At 40.1% G+C, this 23,321-nt stretch overlaps 1 protein-coding gene across 1 annotated transcript in view; it reads right to left on the minus strand.

Annotated features, from left to right (window-relative positions):
- The window catches only part of STAG3 (stromal antigen 3), a 42,120-nt gene extending 20,190 nt beyond the window's left edge, over positions 1–21,930 (minus strand). Inside the window, exons 1-6 of the mRNA XM_036768833.1 lie at positions 21,827–21,930; positions 20,594–20,707; positions 20,157–20,253; positions 16,128–16,204; positions 15,645–15,849; positions 14,491–14,642 (exon numbers count right to left, since the gene is read on the minus strand). Coding sequence (XP_036624728.1) covers positions 14,491–14,642; positions 15,645–15,849; positions 16,128–16,204; positions 20,157–20,253; positions 20,594–20,707; positions 21,827–21,922 — 741 coding nt within the window. The 5' untranslated portion in view covers positions 21,923–21,930. The remainder of the gene's footprint in view (positions 1–14,490; positions 14,643–15,644; positions 15,850–16,127; positions 16,205–20,156; positions 20,254–20,593; positions 20,708–21,826) is intronic.
- Positions 21,931–23,321: the final 1,391 nt, after the last annotated feature.

Genomic DNA, 23,321 nt, shown 5'->3' on the forward strand with positions numbered 1-23,321 from the left:
TGACATTTTTGGACTATTCTGGCCTTGTGGTGGCAATTCTTTTACATTTGTTGTATTTCTCTAAGGAAACGTGATAAACAATGTCTTTATTTTTATCCATTTCCCAGAGTAGATTATTTAAATAGGCCAGATTGAAGTTGTCATAATTACACAAGACACTATTTTGTCATTTTTACTCTTTCTTCTAATTTGATATTTTGACCATTGTTTAATCAAATCAATGATCTGATTACACGCAGACAATTGATTCTAAAATCTCTTCTGCCTTAACAATAAGTCATTTCCTTTCTTTTATGAGATAATCAATTTCATTTCTGTGATGCTGTTTGGTGCTTTCACCCTCTGATTCTTCTTTAAGGAAGTCTAGCATGTATACATGTTTTTTGAAATAAGCTCTAAACATTTGGCATCTTTCATCTCTTAATCACAAACTATATTTTCACAACATACTATTTATTACGTATCCTCCGAGTTCACCTTTGCAATGAAAGAACCAACTATTAATTCTGATGCAAGCTTTTTTAACAAGCAGGGAACATACGAGAAAACTTATTATACCTTTTGACCCTTTTAGCCACTATTTGCTAGGACTCTTAAGAACATTACCAAAATTTTTAAAAGAGTAAAAATATTCATAGCCTTTCCTGAAAGGACCTTATAAATCATCTAGTCCCACCCTTTCATTTTACAGAGGAGGAAACTGAGACCCGATGTCTGGGGAATGGCTGGATAAAGTGTGGTATATAAGAAAGCAGAAAGAAGAGTTTCAGTAAAGTAGTAGTAAGAACAGAAATTAGACTGCAGCGGTTTTAAGAAGTGAGTCATGAGGGGATAGAAGAAAGTAAACACTACTTTTCAAAAGAAAGTTAGCAGCATAATGGGAAACTTTGTCATGTGTAACCCCTGTTCAAGGTCTCTCTTCTTATTGGTGGAGAAGAATGCCCTGCCCTGGATGAGGGGTGGGGAAGAGTTGGACAAGAGGTGAGAAAGCTCCAGACTTCACCAGTCCCTTTTTGGGACTCTTCAAGTACCAGTTCCCTTTGAGACTCCTCAAGCTTTGAGGCAAGTTGCTTTCAGGTGCTTCTTATTTTCAGCTTTCAGAAGGAAGAGGGAAGAAACCAACCCCACTTTAGATTATTGAAGGAAAAGACACTGGGAAGACATGAAAGGACCTGACCCACTTTATCATATCCCTATCTCTAGCTTGCTACACTAGAGACTGCAGAGAACTTAATCTTAGGCGAGATCCACGACTCCTTCTCTTGGCTGAGCCTAGTAACCTTGATCTCAAAGGGACAGCTCCTTTCACTCTGTGGTATATATTCTCCTATGTATACCTTCTCTGATATTCTGTGTTTTTTGGTATTGTTTTGTTTGTTTGTTTTGGAGGGATGCAGGCAAGGCAATTGGGGTTAAGTGACTTGCCCAAGGTCACACAGCTAGTAACCGTGCCAAGTGTCTGAGGTCGAATTTGAACTCAGGTCCTCCTGACTTCAGGGCTGGTGCTCTACTCACTGTGCCACCTTGCTGCCTCTGATATTCTGTTTTGCTACCTATTTGGATAAGTGGGTTTCTTTGCTATTCACTATGAGTATTCATTTGTGGAACTGGTAATCAAGTGGGTCAAGCCTTGGTTATAAAGGGTTTCCCTTCCTCAAAAATAACAAATTTTTTAATTAAAAGTCAATCATATTGGGGGAGGAGCCAAGATGGCAGCTGGAAAGCAGGGACTTCCTTAAGCTCCCCCTCAGGTCCCTCCAAACACCTATAAAAATGGCTCTGAACAAATTCTAGGGCTGCAGAACCCACAAAATAGCAGAGGGAAACAGAGTTCCAGCCCAGGACAGACTCGATGGTCGCTGGGTGAGGTCTATTGTGCACGGAGCTGGGAGCAGAGCAGAGCCCAGCGTGGGTCGCACCAGGAACAACCAGACTGGGAGCCAGGTGGAACAGGCCCTAGCACCCTGAATCAGTGAGCTATGGCAGTTACCAGACTTCTCAACCCACAAATGCCAAAGACAACAGAGAAGGTTAGTGGGAAAAGCTTCTAGGACAGAGTGAAAGGACTTTGCCGTTTGGCCACTGCCCTGGGGCAGGGTAGTGGAGGTGGTGCAGCTCTGAGGCTGCTTCCAGAGTTACAGCTGCAGTTGCTCCCAGCCCCAGGACCACCTGGTGGGAGGAATTAAGCAGAGATTAGAGCAGGAGTGCAAAGCCTGCTTTGCCCTGCCTGGATCTGGGCCACAATCCTGGTTGGCGGTTCTTGGGGGAGAAGGAGTGCTGGTGTGGCAGAGCTTGCTGTGTAGAAATAGCTCTGAAAACAACAGCACAGCCCCTCAAGGTTGGGACAAAGTACTCTACACTCTACAAGTAGTCATACCCCAACAAAAAACTCAAGGGTCAAGTATTTGGCTGGGAACATGAACAGGCAGCGAAAACACACCCAGATTCAGACTCAGACTTTGGAATCTTTCTTTGGTGATAAAGAACACCAAAACATACAGCCAGAAGAAGTCAACAAAGTCAAAGAGCCTACATCAAAAGCCTTCAAGAAAAATATGAACTGGTCTCAGGCCATGGAAGAGCTCAAAAAGGATTTAGAAAAGCAAGTTAGAGAAGTAGATGAAAAATTGGGAAGAGAAATGAGAATGATGCGAGAAAACTATGAAAAACAAGTCAATGACTTGCTAAAGGAGACCCAAAGAACACCGAAAATACACCGAAGAAAACAACACCTTAAGAAACAGACTAACTCAAATGGCAAAAGAGCTCCAAAAAGCCAATGAGGAGAAGAATGCCTTGAAAGGCAAAATTAGCCAAATGGAAAAGGAGGTCCAAAAGACCACTGAAGAAAATACCACCTTAAAAATGATACTGGAGTAAGTGGAAGCTACTGACTTTATGAGAAATCAAGATATTATAAAACAGAACCAAAGGAATGAAAAAATAGAAGACAATATGAAATATCTCATTGGAAAAACTACTGACCTGGAAAATAGATCCAGGAGAGATAATTTAAAAATTATTGGACTACCTGAAAGCCATGATCAAAAAAAGAGCCTAGACATCATCTTTCAAGAAATTATCAAGGAGAACTGCCCTGATATTCTAGAGCCAGAGGGTAAAACAGAAATTCAAAGAATCCACCAACTGACTCCTGAAGAAGATCCCAAAAAGAAAACTCCTAGGAATATTGTCACCAAATTCCAGAGCTCCCAGATCAAGGAGAAAATACTGCAAGCAGCCAGAAAGAAACAATTTGAGTATTGTGGAAACATAATCAGGATAATACAAGATCTAGCAGCTTCAACATTAAGGGACTGAAGGGCTTAGAATATGATATTCCAGAGGTCCATGGAGCTAGGATTAAAACCAAGAATCACCTACCCAGCAAAACTGAGTATCATACTCCAAGGCAAAATATGGATTTTCAATAAAATAGAGGACTTTCAACCTTTCTCAGTGAAAAGACCAGAGCTGAATAGAAAATTTGACTTTCAAACACAAGAATCAAGAGAAGCATGAAAAGGTAAACAAGAAAGAGAAATCTTAAGGGACTTACTAAAGTTGAACTGTTTTGTTTACATTCCTACAGGGAAAGATGATGTGTGTAATTCATGAGACCTCAGTATTAGGGTAGCTGAAGGGAATATACATATATATATATATATATATATATATATATATATATATATCTAGATAGATAGATAGATAGATAGACAGAGGGCACAGGGTGAGTTGACTATGAAGGGATGATATCTAAGAAAATAAAATCAAATTAAGGGATGAGAGAGGAATATATTGAGAGAGGGAGAAAGGGAGAGATAGAATGGGGTAAATTATCTCGCATAAAAGTGACAAGAAAAAGCAGTTCTGCTGGAAGGGAAGAGGGGGCAGGTGAGGGCGAATGAATGAATCTTGCTCTCATTGGATTTGCCTTGAGGAGGGAATAACATACACACTCAATTGGGTATCTTACCCCACAGGAAAGGAGGAAGAAGGGGATAAAGGGGAAGACAATGGAATGGAGGGCAGATGGGGGTGGAGGTAATCAAAAGCAAAGACTTTCGAAAAGGGACAGGGTCAAGGGAGAAAACTGAATAAAGGGGGACAGGATCGGAGGGAGCAAAATATAGTTAGTCTTTCACAACATGAGTATTGTGGAAGGGATTTACACAATGACACATGTGTGGCCTATGTTGAATTGCTTGCCTTCTTAGGGAGGGTGGGTGGAGAGGGAAGAGAATTTGGAACTCAAAATTTTAAAAGCAGATGTTCAAAAAAAAGGTGTTTTTGCATACAACTGGGAAATAAGGTATACAGGCAATGGGGCATAGAAGTCTATCTTGCCTCACAAGATAGTAAGGGAAAAGGGCATGGGGGGGAGTGGGGTGACAGAAGGTAGGGCTGACTGGGGAACGGGGCAATCAGAATATATGCCATCTTGTAGTGAGGGGGAGGGTAGAAATGGGGAGAAAATTTGTAATTCAAAATCTTGTGGAAATTAATGCTGAAAACTAAAAATATTAAATAAATAATAATAATAAAAACAAAAAAGTCAATCATATCCCCTAGGTAACAATATTTAAGGGAGCAGATAAATACACTTCTAGCCTTAGACCCCCTCTCTCTGAGGAGAGCAGAACAGCCTCTGACCCAACTTCCTGCTTTCTCTTCTTGGGAGGAATTAAAGCCTCCCTTGGAGAAGGGAGGGGGAGGGGGAAGAGGCTAGAGTCCATCTATTCTGCCTCCTTTCTAGCCAAACAAGGACAGCCCTCAATGCCAGTGGGCTTCTCTCATATGGGGTCCTCTCTTACATTTGGGGTCTTCCTTACACATGACTAGGCATATTTGTTACCTGGGGTTTTTTTTTGTTTTATTTTGTTTTTATAATGGGGGAAGTGGGAATGAGAGAAAATAAGGGCTTACCTGGAAAACCAATTAATTGAAAGAGAAAGCTGGCAACCAAAGAAAAAGAAATAGGACAATATGGAGGGCAGGAGTGATATATAAAGACTCATATAAAATGGCAGAGAGTAGAAAGAAAAGAATAGCAAACACTACTACTATTATTTTGGAAGACAACATATATGGAAAAGACAGAATACTTTGTTAAAATTTCTTTAAATGATTTTCCCTTTTTTAAAACTAAAAAAGTAAATGATTCAAATTTTATGGTTTTACTGGGATTTTTGAGAGGCAGTGAGGCAGTCTCTAGTGAAAAGCTGACCTAAAAGCCAAGAAGACAAGGGGTCAAGTCCCTCCTCTGGACACATATTGGCTATGTGACCCTGGGTCAATCACTTAACCTCAGTGCTCTTGGGAACTCTGAAACCCTAAGTTGCAGAAAAGATGCTGACCTCTACTGACAGAAGTTTTCCAGACCAATCACCTCATTTTCTTCCTCCTTTTCATGGCTAAACTCCTTGAGAAGGATATCTATAATCAATGCCTCCACTTCCTTCCCTCTCACTATCTTCTTAACTCTCTGCAGTCTGACTTCTGACCTCGTCATTCATTTGAAACTGCTCTCTCCAAAGTTACCAATAATTCATTGCCAAATCTAATGGCCTCTTTTCAATCCTCCTCCTTTTTGACCTTTCTGCAACTACGTATACTGTTGATCCCCCTCTTCTTACATACTTTCTTCTGACTAGGTTTTCAAGACATTACTCTCACCTAATTCTCTTCCTACTTATCTAAATGCTTCTTCTCAGTGTTCTTTGATGGATCTTCATCCAGATCATACCTGATAATTATGACTATTCCCCAAGGTCCTTTCATGGGTCTTCTCTTCTTCCTCTATCCTATTTCACTTGAATCTTGTATTCAATTATCATCTCATACTACGCAGCTAACTCTCAGATCCATTTGTCCAGACCTAACCTCTCTCCTAAACTCCAGTCTTGTATCTCCAATTGCCTATTAGACATCTTAAACTAGATGTCTCACAGATATCTTAAATGCATGACTAAAATTAAACTCACCTCCCCCCACCTCCTGTAAGCCTTCCCCTCTTCTGAACTTCCTTTATACATTTGGAGGATATTACCATCCTCCCAGTCATACAGGCTTGAAATCCAGGTGTCATCCTGGATTCCTCATTATCTCTCTCACCCTCCATATCTAATCATTTGCCAAGTCTTGTCAATTTTACCTTTGTAACATCTCTCAATTGTGCCTTCTCTCCCCAACATTGCCACCACCCTGTCTCAGACCCTCACCTCATACCTAAACTATTACAATAGCCTGATGGTTGTCCTCTCTGCCTTCAGTCTCTCTCCCACTATTCTATTCATCCATCAATTCTATCTCATTTAAGTGCAGGTCTGACCATTTCACACACCACCATTTAAACATAAAATCCTATGTTTGGCTTTTAAAGCCCTTCACAATCTTGTGCCTTCTTACTTTTTCACTCTTCTTACACCTTACTCCCCTCTGTGTACTGAGATCAAATAACACCGGCCTCCTTGCTGTTCCACAAACAAGATGCTCCATCTCCAACATTTTCACTGGCCTGGAATTTTCTCCCTTCTCATCTCCCCTTCCTGGCTTCCCTGGCCACCTTCAAGTCCCAGCTAAAGCTCCATTTTCTGCAAGTGACCTTTCTCAGTCCTCCTTAATCTTCATGCTCTCTGAGATAATTTTCAGTTTATCCTCTATATATCTTATTTGTCCTTCCAACGAAGGGCAAATTATTATTCATTGGGGGGGCGGAGCCAAGATGGCAGCTGGTAAGCAGGAACTAGTATGAGCTCCGTACCGAGTCCCTCCAAAAACCTATAAAAAATGGCTCTGAACCAATTCTAGAACGGCAGAACCCACAAAACAGCAGAGGGAAGCAGGGCTCCAGCCCAGGACAGCCTGGATGGTCTCTGGGTGAGGTCTATCCCACACGGAGCTGGGAGCTAGGAGCTGAGAACGGAGTGGAGCAGAACCCAGCCTGAACGGCATGGACCATCCAGCCCAGAAGCCGGGCGGAGGGGGCCCTAGCGCCCTGAATCAGTGAGCTGCGGCAGTTACCAGACTCCTTAACCCACAAACACCAAAGACTGCGGAGAAGGTTAGTGGGAAAAGCTGCGGGAGTAGAAAGAGTTCGAGGTTCGGCTTCCAGCCCCGGGGGCAGCGGAGGTGGGGCAGCTACAGCTGTTGTTACTTCTGGCTCCAGGCCCACCTGGTGGGAGGAATTAAGTGGCGGATCAGAGCAGGAGTGCACGGCCTGCTGAAGATCTAAGCCCAGTCCGGGTTGGGGGTTGGGTAAGGAGCAGTGCTGGTGTGGCAGAGCTGGCACCTCCCCCCCAAACGTGGAACACAGAACTCTCTAGTCTACAAGCAGTCATACCCCGCTGAAAAACTCAAAGGTCAAGTTAGTTGGCTGGGAATATGGCCAGGCAGCGAAAACGCACCGAGATTCAGTCTCAGACTTTGCATTCTTTCTTTGCTGACAAAGAAGACCAAAACATACAGCCTAAAGAAGTCAATAAAGTGCAAGGGCCTACACCAACAGCCTCCAAGAAAAACATGAACTGGTCCCAGGCCATGGAAGTCAATAAAGTGCAAGAGCCTACACCAACAGCCTCCAAGAAAAACATGAACTGGTCCCAGGCCATGGAAGAGCTCAAAAAGGATTTGGAAAAGCAAGTTAGAGAAGTAGAGGAAAAATTGGGAAGAGAAATGAGAAGGATGCGAGAAAACCATGAAAAACAAGTCAATGACTTGCTAAAGGAGACCCAAAAGAACACCGAAAAATACACCGAAGAAAACAACACCTTAAGAAACAGACTAACTCAAATGGCAAAAGAGCTCCAAAAAGCCAATGAGGAGAAGAATGCCTTGAAAGGCAGAATTAGCCAAATGGAAAAGGAGGTTCAAAAGACCACTGAAGAAAATACTACTTTAAAAATTAGATTGGAGCAAGTGGAAGCTAGTGATTTTATGAGAAATCAAGATATTATCAAACAGAACCAAAGGAATGAAAAAATGGAAGATAATGTGAAATATCTCATTGGAAAAACCACTGACCTGGAAAATAGATCCAGGAGAGATAATTTAAAAATTATTGGACTACCTGAAAGCCATGATCAAAAAAAGAGCCTAGATATCATCTTTCAAGAAATTATCAAGGAGAACTGCCCTGATATTCTAGAGCCACAGGGCAAAATAGAAATTGAAAGAATCCATCGATCACCTCCTCAAGTAGATCCCAAAAAGAAATCTCCCAGGAATATTGTCACCAAATTCCAGAGCTCCCAGATCAAGGAGAAAATACTGCAAGCAGCCAGAAAGAAACAATTTGAGTATTGTGGAAACCCAATCAGAATAACCCAAGATCTGGCAGCCTCTACATTAAGAGATCGAAGGGCTTGGAATACGATATTCCGGAGGTCAATGGAGCTAGGATTAAAACCAAGAATCACCTACCCAGCAAAACTGAGTATCATGCTCCAAGGCAAAATATGGACTTTCAATAAAATAGAGGACTTTCAAGCTTTCTCAGTGAAAAGACCAGAACTGAATAGAAAATTTGACTTTCAAACACAAGAATCAAGAGAAGCATGAAAAGGTAATCAAGAAAAAGAACAAGAAAAAGAAATTGCAAGGGACTTACTAAAGGTGAACTGTTTTGTTGACATTCCTACATGGAAAGATGATGTGTATGATTCATGAGACCTCAGTATTAGGGTAGCTGAAGGGAATATGCATACATATATGTTTATGTATATATATGGGTGAATGTGTATATATGTATATATCTATGTGTGTATGTGTATATATATATATGTATATATATATGTATATATATATGTGTATATATATATATATATATATATATATAGAGAGAGAGAGAGAGAGAGAAAGAGAGAGAGAGAAAGAGAGAGAGAGAGAGGGAGAGGGAGAGAGGGAGAGAGCAGACACAGGGTGAGTTGAAGATGAAGGGAAGATATCTAAAAGAAATAAAATCAAATTAAGGGATGAGAGAGGAACATACTGAGAGAGGGAGATAAGGAGAGATAGAATGGGATGGATTATCTCCCACAAAGGTGGCAAGAGGAAGCAGTTCTGTGGGAGGAAGGGAGAGGGCGGATGAGGGGGGAATGAGTGAACATTGCTCTCATTAGATTTGGCCTAAGGAGGGAATACCATACATACCCAATTGGGAATCTTACCCCACAGGAAAGAAGAGGGAAGAAGATAAAAAAAAAAATGGGGGGGGATGATGGAGGGGAGGGCAGATGGGGGTGGAGGTAATCAAAAACAAACACTTTCGAAAGGGGACAGGGTCAAGGGAGAAAATTCAATAAAGGGGGATGGGTTGGGAAGGAGCAAAATATAGTTAGTCTTTCACAACATGAGTATTGTGGAAGCGTTATACATAATGATACACATGTGGCCTATGTTGAATTGCTTGACTTCTTAGGGAGGGTGGGTGGGAAGGGAAGAGGGGAGAGAATTTGGAACTCAAAGTTTTAAAAACAGATGTTCAAAAACAAACAAAAATGTTTTTGCATGCAACAAGAAAATAAGATACACAGGCAATGGGGTGTAAAAATTTATCTTGCCCTTCAAGAAAGGAAGGGAAAAGGGGATGGGAGGGGAGCGGGGTGACAGAGGGGAGCGCTGACTGGGGAACAGGGCAACCAGAATATATGCCATCTTGGAGTGGGGGGGAGGGTAGAAATGGGGAGAAAATTTGTAATCCAAACTCTTGTGAAAATCAATGCTGAAAACTAAATATGTTAAATAAATTTTTAAAAAAATGGAAAAAAAAATTATTATTCATTGCAAGGACAAATACTGAAGCCGAAGCTTAAATTCTTGGTCTACATAATAAGACAGTATTCATTGGAAGAGCCCCTGATATTGGGAAAGAATGGAAGCAAAAGAAGAGGGCTATGGCAGAGGATGAGATGGACAGTGCCATGGAAGCAATGAACACAAGTTTAGACAGACTTCAGGAGATAGTGGAGGACAAAAGAACCTGATTTGCTGTGGTCCATGGAGTCACAAAGAGTCAGACACAATTGAACAACTACACAAATATATACTGTTTGTACCTAGTTATTTACATGTTGTCTCCCCCGTTGGACTGCAAGTTTCTTGAGAGCAAGGCCTTTTGGCGGATAATTTTTTGAATACCAGGGCTTAGCATAACACCCGGTACAGAATAATAAAGGCTTGCTGACTTGAATTCAATCAATGGTCTAGTCTTTATCCTCTATTTGGGATTTTATTTCATATTCTACTTATTTATATTTGTTGAAAGTGTTAAGTTATAATTTTTAAAATTTCACATTTGCACAGTGCTTTAACATTTGCAAAACACTGTTTTCACAACTACTTTATCAGAAAGGTGGTACAGTTACTACGTTTTTACAAACAAGAAAATAGAGACTCTAAGAGGTTAAGGGACTTGTCAACAATGCCTACCAATGAGTATCTAAGGCAGGAATCTCCTAGTCCAATGCTCTGTGACCTGTATCATGTTGCTTCTCAAATATGTGTCTATATCTATATCTATATATATATATACATATACGTATTTAATATGAAGTATGTCTCACATGTACACACACATATATAGTAGTAGGTAATCTTTTTTGTGTCATGGACCCCTTTGGCAGTCTAGTGATGCCTATGGACTTTTTTTTTTAACAAGCAAATCCATTTATCCAAGCAAATACCAAACAAAAAATCGGGGAAGTTATACAGATTGTAATATATTAGAACATGCACAGAGTGAATGACCTCTCCTGCTAGGAGTGAAATATCTCAGCTATAACCAACAGCAGAGGTCCCAATTTCATTGAAGGGGAAATACCCTGAAGTCTTCTGGGAGACAAGCAGGAAATGTAAGATTTGTTGAGGAGCTGACTTCCCCTATCTATTGTTTGCAAAGACTCTCTCTCCCCCCATATGTCTGGAGTTGAACCTGGAGAGAGTCTGGAACCATGTGAGTTCTTTCTTTTAAAAAAAAATATTTTTTTTAGTCTTCACCACTCACTTCCATAAGATTTTGAGTTACAAATTTTCTTGCCATTCCTCTCCTCCCCCTCACCCCAAGATGGCATGCAATCTGATACTAAACCTGTGGACTTTTTATCAGATTGTTTTGCTGCCTACATTCTTAATTGAAGGAAATGTTAAATTTTAGGTAGAAGTAAGTGAAAACAAAGATATTTTTCTATCCACAGATTCCTTGAGAACTGCTGATATATGGTTATTTAAATGGAAAGTGTATTTAACAGTGAAAAATGCAAAGAAAGTTGAAATGAATGAAGACTGAAAAAATAACACAGGATCTGAGGATGAGGTTACTGATGAATGGTAGATTGATAGAGAATGGTTAGAATAGAGATGGTTAGAATGTAAGCTCATCGCAAAGAGGAATTATTTCATTCACTATATTTCTATTCTCTGCCTAACATAGCAAGGACCTAATAAGTACTGATGATTCAGAGAACCTGGGCTTCTTAATCCATTAAAATGATGGGATTGTATTCTATGATCTCCAAGATCCCTTCCTGCTGTCAAATTTGTGATCCTGTTGATTTGGGGAGACTAGTTTCATTAGAGTGGTAGGACAGAAAACAGATTTCAAGGACTTAAAAAGCCATGAGGAGACTGAGGCAAATATAGACTACTCTTAAGAAAGTTGGCAGTAACTCAAGAGAAGCATAAAAAGTAATACAGGAAAGGGAAATCATAAGAAGTTTAAACTGTTTACATTCCTACATGGGAAGATGATACTTGTAACTCATAAGACCTTTCTCATTATTAGGGTAGTTAGAAGGAGCATATATAGACAGAGGACACATGTGAATTGAATATCAAAGCATAGTACCTAAAAAAATAAAATTAAGGGGTGAGAGAAGAATGTAGTGGGAGAAAGACAAAGGCAGAGGTTGAATGGGGTATGTTATCTCACATAAAAGAATCAAGAAAAAGCTTTTACAGTGGAGGGGAAGAGGGAGGAGGCAAGGAGGAGTGAACCTTACTCTCCTCAGAATTGGCTCAAAGAGGTAATAACACGCACTCAATTGGGCATAGAAATCAATCTTAGCCTACAGGAAAGTAGGAGGGGAAAGGGATAAGAGAAGGGTGGGGGGGGTGACAGAAGGGAGAGCAGATTGGAAGCAAAATACTTTTGAGAAGGGACAGTGTGAAACGAGAGAGAATAGAACAAATGGGCTTGGGGGGAATAGGATGGAGGGAAATACAGTTAGCAACAGCAACTATGAAAAAAATTTTGAAGCAAATTTGTCTGATAAAGGCCTCACTTCTCAAACATATAGAGAACTGAGTCAAATGTATAAAAATAAAAGCCATTCCCCAATTGGTAAATGATCAAAAGATATGATCAGTTTTCAGATGAAGTAATCAAAGCTATCTATATCCATATGAAAAAATATTCTAACTCACTATTGATTGGAGAAATGCAAATTAAAACAATTCTGAGGTACTACCTCATACCTATTTGATTGGCTAATAGGACAGAAAAGGCAAATGACAAATGTTGGAGGGAACATGAGGAAAATGAGACATTAATGCGCTGTTGGAGGAATTGTGAACTGATTGAGCCATTCTGTAGAGTAATTTGGAACTATGCCCAAAGGGCTATAAAACCAGGCATACCCTTTGACCTAACAATACCACTCTAGGTCTATATCTGAAAAGAGATACACGAAAAGGAAAAAGACATATATGTACAAACATATTCAGAGCAGCTCTTTTCTAGGGGTAAATAATTAGAAGTTGAGGGGATCCCCATCAGTTGGGGAATGGCTGAACAAGTTGTGGTATGTGATTATGACAGAATACTACTGTATTATAAGAAGTGATGAGCGAGGTGCTCTCAGAAAAACCTGGAAAGACTTGCATGGGCTGATACAAATTGAGCTGTATTTGTACAAAGTAATAGCAATATTGTAAGATGATCAGCCATGAATGACTTGGCTATTCTCGGCAATGCAACGGTCCAAGACAGCTCTGAAGGACTGAGGATGAAGGATGCTCTCCATCCCCAGAGAAGGAACTGATGGTGTCTGAATACAGATTGAAGCATACTTTTTTTTGAAACTTTATTTTTCTTGACTTTTTTCTTGTCTATTTTTTTTACATAAATAATATGAATATGTTTTGCATGACCACACAAGTATAGCCTATAGCCTGCCTTCTCAATGAAGGTGGTGAGGGTCGGGAGGGAGGAGGGGAAAGAGTTTGAAACTCAAGGTTTTAAAAATTAGTGTTTAAAATTGTTTTTACATGTAACTGGGGAGAAATAAAATACCAAGTAAAAGCTTAAAAAAAAAGACAGTTGGCAGTGAAAGAGAAAAAATACAAAAGTAGGAAAGCATTTTTCCCTCTGAAGATTAGAAGTTGCCTGAATATTATATATGGGTACCGGAAAAAAATTGAAGAGAATAAAGAGGTCATAATTTATGAAGCAAGGTCCTGGAAGAGAGTGCTATAAAGAGATTTCTAAGATCTGATGTATCAGTACAAAGAAAATAGTCTGTAGGGACTACTGATATTATGACAATTTAGAGGGGGCAAAGAAAACAGAACAGGTAAGAAGGCTCCTTCTTTGGAGATCTCATCATGGAAGAGACCCTACTAGACAAATCTTGTTTTAACAGGTACACAAAGGAAAGTCTTGTCAATCACATAATGTGAATCTAGACTCTGAAATAAAGGGAGAATGTGATGCCTCAGAAGAAAGGGAAAATGTAAGTGTGATTGACAGTATAGATATACTGTAAAACCATCATAAGGTTTTACATTCAGCATTCATTAGAACCTCAACATGGTCTACTAGTGTCTTCTTAATTCTAAACTTTCCATTTTCTCAGTGATATGGGTCCTAAACCACTTGGGTGGGGTTTGGGGGCTGGGGCAGGCCTCAGAGACCTTCCTGATATTGTTCAGTCCTGCCTGAATCTTCATGACCTCATTCACAGTTTTCTTGGCAAAGATACTCAAATGGTTTGCCATCTACTTCTCCAGTACATTTTATAGATGAGGAAACTGAGGCAAACAGGTAAGTGATTTGACCAGAGTCACACAGCTAAGTGTCTAAGGCCAGATTAGAACTCCACAAGATAAGTCTTCCAGGCCCGATGTTCTATCCACTGCACCACCTAGCTGCCCTACTTGTCACATAAACATCAAGCTTTAGATGTTTTGCCTGTGATCACATGCTAATACACGTATACTTTTGAGGACAGACATGAAAATTAAAATGGATTCTGTCAAAGCACAGAATCACCTTAAATTTCCATTAGAAAGCTTGGGGGGGGGGCACGGCTTATATCCCAGAGGAAGAAGATTAAATATATTGATTTCTATAAGGTCTATTTAGTTATTGTTTGATGACTACTTACAGGTCTATATGAGGATCTGATACAATTGTGGAATGGGAAAGTGAGGACAAGTCCAGTAATTTGCCATAGAAATAGACCAGAGAGGAAGAATTGCACAAGAAGTCCTCACCTCCTTCTGTTTCTCCAACAGGATCTCTAGACGTTCTGGGGACCTGTGGCCCACCCCCTTGCTGCGCTCTGCCTCATACTGTCGTAGATTGTTGTCCTTTTGGAGATTCAGGCGAATGGCAACTCTTACTAGGCCAGTCATTAACTTCATGGCTATAAAGGAAGCGGGAGAGGAGGGAAATAAGAGCAGAACAAAAAGGATCGGGAAAAATATTTGTACAAAGGAAGAAAGGATGTCACAAAAGAAGAAATGGAGGAGAGGATTATAAAGCAAAAAAACCCAGATACAAAGTTGGGGGAGTGGAGAGGAGCACCTTGGGCCTAGTCTTATCAGGGTTCTCTCTATTTCTAACATGGACCTATATCCAAGTGCTGTTGTCATGGCAGTCCCTCTCTTTGTACTACTGTCACTAATTAATCTTAACCTGACTGAGGTATCCAACAGTTCTCCTGGCTTAGGCACTGTTAAGCATTTTTCTTTCCTTACTGTATCCAAGAAAAAGGTGAGGTTTGTCAAAAAGAACTTGACAAGCACCTAAGGGGAAAAGGTAAAATAAAACAATGTATGAAGCACAGAACTAACAAATTAAAAAGACTGGAAATCCTAATGTAGTTAAAGAGGACAGATTTGGCTGCAGTTCTAGTCTGACAGGTAAGTATCAGCAGCTATGGCTCACACTCATGTCTTCTGAATGCATGCCCAGTATTCTTTCTACTATATTAAAGAAGTACTTTGCTCACCTGAAACTGAAAATGAGCTAACGGTCCCTAGGTCAGAAGGTCTTGACCATATTCCATATGCTACTCCCCACTCCTTGCCACCTTCACATTTCATTAAACGAAACATGGGAAGCCAAACATTCCCATACTTTTCCTACCAAGGAAGAGTGCCTACCACTAATCCAGTTAATTGTAGACTACCTTTAGTAAAATAGGGAGTCCTAGACTAAAGGTGTGTTAAGTACCCCAATGTTGGTACCAAAGAATCAGAACTTTCGACTGAAGAACTAAGACGCTACTACGAAGATCCAGGACTAGAAAGCAGGCTGCCTGGATACTGAGCAAAGAATTTTTTCCCCACTCCCAATATTTAGTGTAACGCCAACACACCCTAAACCCAATGCCCTTAGTCCACCTCATTAATTGTATACTTACCAGCCAGGGTGCTGGTGTGACGGAAAGCACGGATCTGAGAATCAGACAGACCAGTGAGTAGGGAGATGAGGGTATCCATGAGGAAGTCATCATAGAGGAAGCTATACTGACATTGACACACCAGTGCAGCCACAAATTCACAGAAGCTGCTTCGGAATTTCCTCCAGGCTGGACCTGATGCTGCCAGTGGGTATTTTACAGAATCCTACAGAAAGAAATAACATTTCAATGGGGAAATTCATAAAGTAGAAGGGGCCCCTTATGTCTAAAGCCCAATTCTGGGAGTGCCTCTCTGTTATTCCATAAGACTCTACTCACTCTTGTTTTCTCACCTCCCCCATTCCCACCAAAGAAGAAAGGCTGCGATTGCATTCAGGCATTCTCACTCTCATGAAACACTATACTATAAGAAGAGGAAAATGGTTTTTCAATTCAATAAAGTACAAGGAACTCCTGATTTCCTTATCCCCATGTTGTTCCCACCTCATCAAACTTCTCCGTCAGATGCTGGATGATCTCTGAATTCTGCAGGGTCTTGAACATCTTATGGGTTACTACACCTGAAGGACAGAGGAATTTAGGTTTTAATGGACAGAAGGAGTAGCTTAGCTATTTGCAGGCACCTTAAGGAATGAGGTAACACAAGAACTTAACATTTATATGGCATTCTAAGATTTACAAACATTTTACACACATTTTGTCATTTAAGCTTCACAACAATTCTGTGATGGCAAGAGCACAAAGTCATCCTGATTTCACAGATGAGGAACCAGAGACTAAGAAAAGGTCAGTGACTTGCCCTCTTAAGTAGTAGCCTGACAGGAGGGTACCACTATGCCTTGCTGCCAGGATAAAGTACAGAATGCATTTATGTAACAATATATAAATAGTATTGTTGCTATGGTTAGGTGAACTGAAATGTTGTCTAGTTTAACTCCTTCGTTGGACAAATGAGGAAACTAACAGGAGAGGAAAGAAGAGATGGCTATTCTAATATATTTTCATGCTGTTTTCCAGGTGTCCTTTAATCTTCACCTATAGCACATTGTGTTACTGGCTTTCTCTTCCTTTGGTGCTGACTTTGCACTTACTTTTTTTTAAAAAAAGTTCTATTGATACTTCAAAAACAATACAGTGTCAATTCCCAATAACCACTCCCTGCAACAGCATCCTCCTCCCTCTCCCTTGTAATAATGAACATGCAGAACCAACACATCAACCACTGGCAATAATCTGCCTCATTCTGCACCATCCCTCCATCTCTCAGCAAAGAGGATGGAAGAGGCTTCACCATCAGTCTTCTGGGCTCAAGACTGGTGATAGTACTGAATAGGGGTGTTTTTCTTTACATACTTGTGGTTATTTTATAAACTGTTTTCCATGTACTGCTTATTTCATGCTGAATCAGCTCATACAAATCTTCCCAAATTTTCTTGGAATTTTTTATAAATTTATAGTTTCTTACAATGCAAAAAAATTATCTTAAGTTTGTTCAGTCTTTTCCCAATCAACGAATTTCTGCTTTGTTTCAGTTCTTTGCTACTCCCCCCCAAAAAAGGTGGCTTTAGGTAGTATAGTGGACAGAGCATTGAACTTGCAGGGAGGAAGACTGAGTGCAAACCCTGCCTTAGACACTGACTGTAAGGCAAATCCAATCACTTAACCTCTTGGCTTAGTTTTCCTCAGCTGTAAAGTGAAAGCAGCAACATCCCTCTCACAGGGTTGAGGATCAAATAAGATGGCATACATAAAGTGCTCTCCAAACCTTAAGGTGATATCTAAATGTTAGCTCTTCTAGGTGACATTTCCCTATCTACCCTGCTTAGAGTAAATGTCTGGGCAATTTGGTGGCTATTCTAATATATTTTCATGCTGTTTTCCAAAACAAGTCAAAAACTCACAGGGCATTAGTGGGCAGAGTTCTCCCAACATTCACAATTTTCATCTTTACTACTGTCTTCCCCTGTGGAAGAAAGGGCAGTCTCTACTAGGGACATGGTGGTTTTTTGTCTAGAACCCTCTCTACACCTGAGACCTGGGCCAGTACAAAGCTTCTCCTATGGAAGCACTGCCCTTGACTAAAGGCCAAGGGGACACACACTAAGGCTATTCCTTTTGCACCTCTTCTCCTCCCTTTGTAAGCAGTAACAACGTTCTGAGGACTGCCATTGAAGCTCTGCTGCGCATCATCTGAATTCTCCTGTAGTATATAAAATGTTGACTCAGTTACATAACCATCATAAACACAGAGCAGAATGGTATACTGGCTAGGAGGCTGACCTCAAAGCCAGCAACAGCTGGATTTAAATCCCAATGTGTTATGTGTTTTTGGGCACATCACTTAAACTCTGGAGGTTAGGCTGCCTGGAGGCAATGTTGTAAGGCTATAAGTTATGGAGAAGGGGTTGACCTGCATTCGAGGTACAGTGGCTGGAGCACTGGACCCGGAATCAGGAGACTGGAGTTAAAACCTGGCCTCAGATACTTACTAGCTGTGGGACCCTGGCCAGTCACTTAACTTCTATTAGCTTGAATTTCCTCAACTATAAAAGGAGACACTAAAGCACCTACCTCCCAGGGTTGTTGTGATAAATCAAATGATATTTGCAAAGCACTTAGCACAGTGCCTGGCACATAGCAGGTGCTATAGATAAATGCTAGCTAGCTAGCAGTAGTAGTAGTAGTAGAGTGGTGATAGTAGTAGTAGTAGTAAGGGTACTAGCTGTGATGGTAGTAGTAATAGTAGTGACTCATTGGGAGCTTCCTACGCCAGTGAAATCACAGTCAGGAACTGAGACAGTAATATTTGAAAGGTCATGAAAAAGAAGTTAAGTGCCACCATATTGGAGAAGGGTAAATGTCTCAATTTTCAAAAGAGAAAAGGAGACAATCTACAAACTAGGTTGGTGAACTTGACTTTGACTCCTAGGAAAATTCTAGAACAGATCATTAAGGATATGGTTGATGAAAATCTAGAAAAGGAAGTACTAAGTTACTGAAAATAACTTTGTCAAAAACTTGCATCAGTATAACATGGATCAATATCAAAAATTTTTATCAATAATGTGCCCAAATAAGCATAGATAGCATGCTTATCAAATCTGCAAAGAATCGAAGCTGGGAGGGAGAGCTAATGATGACAAAGTCCAGATGCAAAAGGATCTTGTAGCACTGGGCTAAATCTAACAAGATAAAATTTAATAAGAATAAAACAAATTCTTAGCCTTGGGTAAAAGAAATCAATTTCATGAATAAAAGATGGGGGAAGCATGTTATACAACAGTCTTAAAAAACTATCTGGGAAGTTGTCATATATGATTGTAAGTTGTAGTGTAAGACCGTAAAGGAATATTATTGTGCTATAAGAAATGACGAGCAGGCTGATTTCAGAAAAACCTGGAAAGACTTACATGAACTGCTGCAAAGTAGTGAGTAGAACCAGGAGAACACTGTAAACAGTAACAGCGATATTGTATAATGACCAGCTGTGAATGACTTAGCTGTTCACAACAATACAATCAACCAAGATAATTCCAAAGGACTCATGATGAAAAATAACACCCACGTCCAGAGAAAGAATTGATGGAGTCTGAATGCAGAATGAAGCATGCTATTTTTCACTTTATTTTTTCTTGGGTTTTTTTTTTGTTATTCTGTTTTCTTTCACAGCATGACTAACATGGATATATGTTTTTCATGATTAAACATATATAATCTATATCAAATTGCTTCCCATCTCAGAGAGGGGGGAGGAAAGAGAGGGAGGGAGAATTTGGAACTTAAAATTTTTTAAAATGAATGTTGAAAATTGCTCTTACATGTAATTGGGAAAAAATATTATTCAAAAAATTATCTGGGGATTTCAGTATGATGTGGCAGCTAAAAAAAAACTATTTCCAAACTTTGGTTACATTAAAAGAAGCACAGCTTCCAGAAATAGAGAGGGGATAGTTCCTTTGTATTTCACCTAGATTACCATTCCATTATCTGGACTACTGTGTTCAGCTCTGGGCACCCTGATTTAATAAGGACACTAATAATCTGGAGAATGTCCAGAGGAGGCATCCAGATGGTGAAGGGCCTTGAATCTATATCACAGAAAATGAGTTGAACTAGAGATGTTTAAACTAGAGAAGATTATGGGGCCATGATAGCTGTCTTCAAGTATTTCAAGGGTATCATATGGAGGAGGCATTAAACGTGTTCTGTTTGGCCCAAGAAGGCAGAAACAAAAGTGAAATAGGCTGCCAAAAGAGGTGGTAGGTTCCTCTTCCTTGAAGATTGTCAAGTAGAGAGTAGGTAGCTGGTTATGTCATAGCGAGGATTCCTTTCATGTATGGATTGAACTACTTGGTCACTTGAAGTCCTTTCTAACTCAATTCTGATACTGTGGAAAGGGCTTAGCACAGAAGGAAGTAGAGTAGGAAATCTATTTTGAAAGAGTAACAGCCTGGGAATTCAGGAGAGCTGGAAAATAGGCCAAAGGATTAAGAAGAGGGGGAGTCTCCTTACCTTTGCACCCACAAGCCCCAATGAAAAAATTAATGAGCTCCAGGAATCCTGCATCTTGATTGTGCTTGTAGCCCTCCAGCCAGTCATCCACCACAACCTAGAGCAGGAAATGTCAGGAAGGAAAAAATGGAACTGAGAGGTGACAAGGATAAAATCCAGACATGTACCTCACACCCCAGTTCTTTCCCTGGCTTATGCTATAGCTCATTCCTTCCTTAGCCCACAATCACGGCGTCTCCTATCCTGAAGTCTCCAGAAAGGAGACACCCCCACCTCACTTCCCAAGCCTCAATGTTTGAGAGTTTTCCCTGAGGTCCAATATGGAGTCCATTAAAATATCTATACCAATCCAAGGCTGCAGACACCTGCCTTATCTTCCCATTAGGCAAAGAGTAAGTCAGTAACAAGTGAAAGTGATCAGGAACTGTGACTTTTACCTGCATGGCACTCTTGGCAGTCTTCACAGCCTCTAAGAGATCACCAGCAGAGGGTTTCTGATTCCTAAGTCCATCACAGTCCTTTCGGGACCCCTTTCTTGGACGCTTAGCCACCTGGGGAAGTGCAGAGAAAGGGTATGAGAATGGAAGATTATGATCACTGTGTACAAAAATGCTACAAACAATGCTACCATGAGCAACAAAAGGGTAAAGGTTATATGCGGACAATGACTGAGTGATGGCTAAAGAAACTAAATGTAGTGGAATGTTACTCTGTTGTAAAAAATAATAAATATGAAGCATTCAGAAAATCATGAGAACATTTGCATGAAGTGACAGAGAGTAAGGAACAGAGTCAAAAGAACAATAACGATGATTTTGAAAATAAAAACAACACTCATCAGCTCAAATGTACAATGTTTGTACCAAACTATTCAAGCTGCAGTACGTCCTCTCTTTTAATAAGAGTGAAATGTACAACAAGTTCAAACCACGCTATTAGAAAATTCTGACTAACAGTTTTCAAGGATGTACTTTATAAGAGTTGGTTGAGAAGTATGTTTGATATCAAAACAAACTTTTATCAACAAAGAAAAAACAGAGTTCGAAAGGAAAAAAGAACAACGTTTAGCTCCAGCCCTCTTTCCTCTCTTCCACCCCATCTACTAAGAGTAAACAAGAAATTACAAACCAAAGGGGAAATATTTCAGCTCTTAGCTTAAATTGAAGCTTTTAAAGCTACTAAAGACACAATTCATTTTAAATTGATTTCACAGAATTTTAACATGAGAGGCCCCTTAAAGATAATTTAGTCCAAACTTCTCATTTTACAAATGAGAGAACTGAGGTCTGGGAAGGTGAAGTCCCATGCCTAAGGTCCCACAGCTAAGTAGCAGCAGAGTTTAATCTCCAGACTGCTGGGCTAGTGCTCCTTTATCATACTGATTTGCATGTTATTTAATAGCTAAATGGAATTGGATCACGAGCAATCATTGTTGTTTTTTCCCCCAGTGCCCCCAAAGCCTATTCCTGGTCCCTCCATATCCTTACTGCTCTACCCCTTTTTCTATTTCTTTAGCTTTATTTCTCCTCTCCACTATCCCCAACCTCTGTTCTGTCTCACTCAATATGAATTTCAGATATCATTTCCATCAACCCCATCCTCGACATCTCTCTATCAGTTCATTTGCCCACCCCCATTTTCCAAAGCAGAACATTAAGACTAGGACTCACTGGGATGGTCCTGGGTTGTTTTCTGGCCGCCCTCTTCTTCATCTGTTGCTTCCAGACATCTTCGAAGTCATCATCACTATCCCTATGGGAGAGCATGGTTTCCCCTTAGCTATAATGTCTCATCCCCATTCTATTATACAGAAGTAAAGAAACTGGGTTACATTTCTTTCTTAATTCCTAGCAGGGATGTGGAACCTTTGACTAAATCCAAACTCCACAGAAAAAATTCCCTTAATAAAAGGATTTGTTCTATAAAACTTGGACTCAGTCAAAAGGCCGCACCTGAGGACCTAGAGGGCTACATGTGTCCTGGAGGCCAAAGGTTCCCCACCCCTGCAACCTCTCCCTCCCCAATGAAAAAAATATCTGCCCTCCAGGGCTAACTATCCTTCATCTTTTCTAAGGAAAGGAGAGGTCTGTTTACTGTAGCCAGAGGTGTATAGCCCTATCCCTCAATTGACAGCATGAGACCCAAGAACGAATAAGTAAAAAGTTTTTGATACAATTCCTTCCTAGAGATCCCTTGGAATACATGCAATTGCCCAATTTGGCATAGGAATTATCCTGCCTATGGGAATGGCAGACCCTGGAACATGAGAATGGTGCCAGGGAGTCAAAGATGGCTATATTGGTCATACGAGCCGAACACTTAGGTATTCTATAAATTGAATTGTACCCTTTAAAGTATAATGACACATATTAAAGGCCCAATTGAACTTGGTTAGTTTAAAGCATCACTGCTAGTTATATTCCCCAAAAGCAATGTTAAGTGACCCCGTAAAAATGATTCAAAAGGAAGATGATTAAAATAATCAAGCCAATGAAATAAATTCCACAAAGACTGGGGAGAGAGGAGAGTGTATCTAGACCTTTAGTTTCTTCATTGTGGAACTGAAGTAAAAACCCCAGTATGGAAACTCCATGTACCAGCAAATCAGTAAAATAACTGTAACATAATCTTAGAACAGGGATTCATAGACTTGTGGTCCATGTACTTGTTTTTTAAAAATATTTTGACAATTGTATTTAAAATAAATTGTTTTCTTTATAATTCTATGTAGTTTATTTTATGCATTTAAAAACATTTCAAGAAAAGGACCACAGGTTTCATCAGACTTCTAAAGGCATCCATGACACAAAAAAGGTTAAGAAACCTTGTCTTTGAGAGCTATTGGGATGAAATGAGGATATATTATTTGTTAAAGCTGGATTACGTATGTGTGTTTGGAAAGATAAAGGCTCAGAGAAAGGGATATGGATGAATTCTGTGGATAAGACAAACGTGTAAGTTATTGTCCCAAACTTAACACATTAGAACTGGAGGCATAAAAGAAGTATTCAAGAATACTTTCAATAAATTTACAGGTAACAAATTTGTAACAGGTAGTTCAGACTAAGTTAGGAATATACTTCCCAAAACTGATGTCTACATCATAGAAGGCTCGTATTTGTTCCCTTGGCTGGAATTTACCACCCTGATTGCCACCTGTAAAAA

The sequence above is a fragment of the Trichosurus vulpecula genome, chromosome 7 (assembly GCF_011100635.1).
Source record: "Trichosurus vulpecula isolate mTriVul1 chromosome 7, mTriVul1.pri, whole genome shotgun sequence".
NCBI classification, from domain to species: domain Eukaryota; kingdom Metazoa; phylum Chordata; class Mammalia; order Diprotodontia; family Phalangeridae; genus Trichosurus; species Trichosurus vulpecula.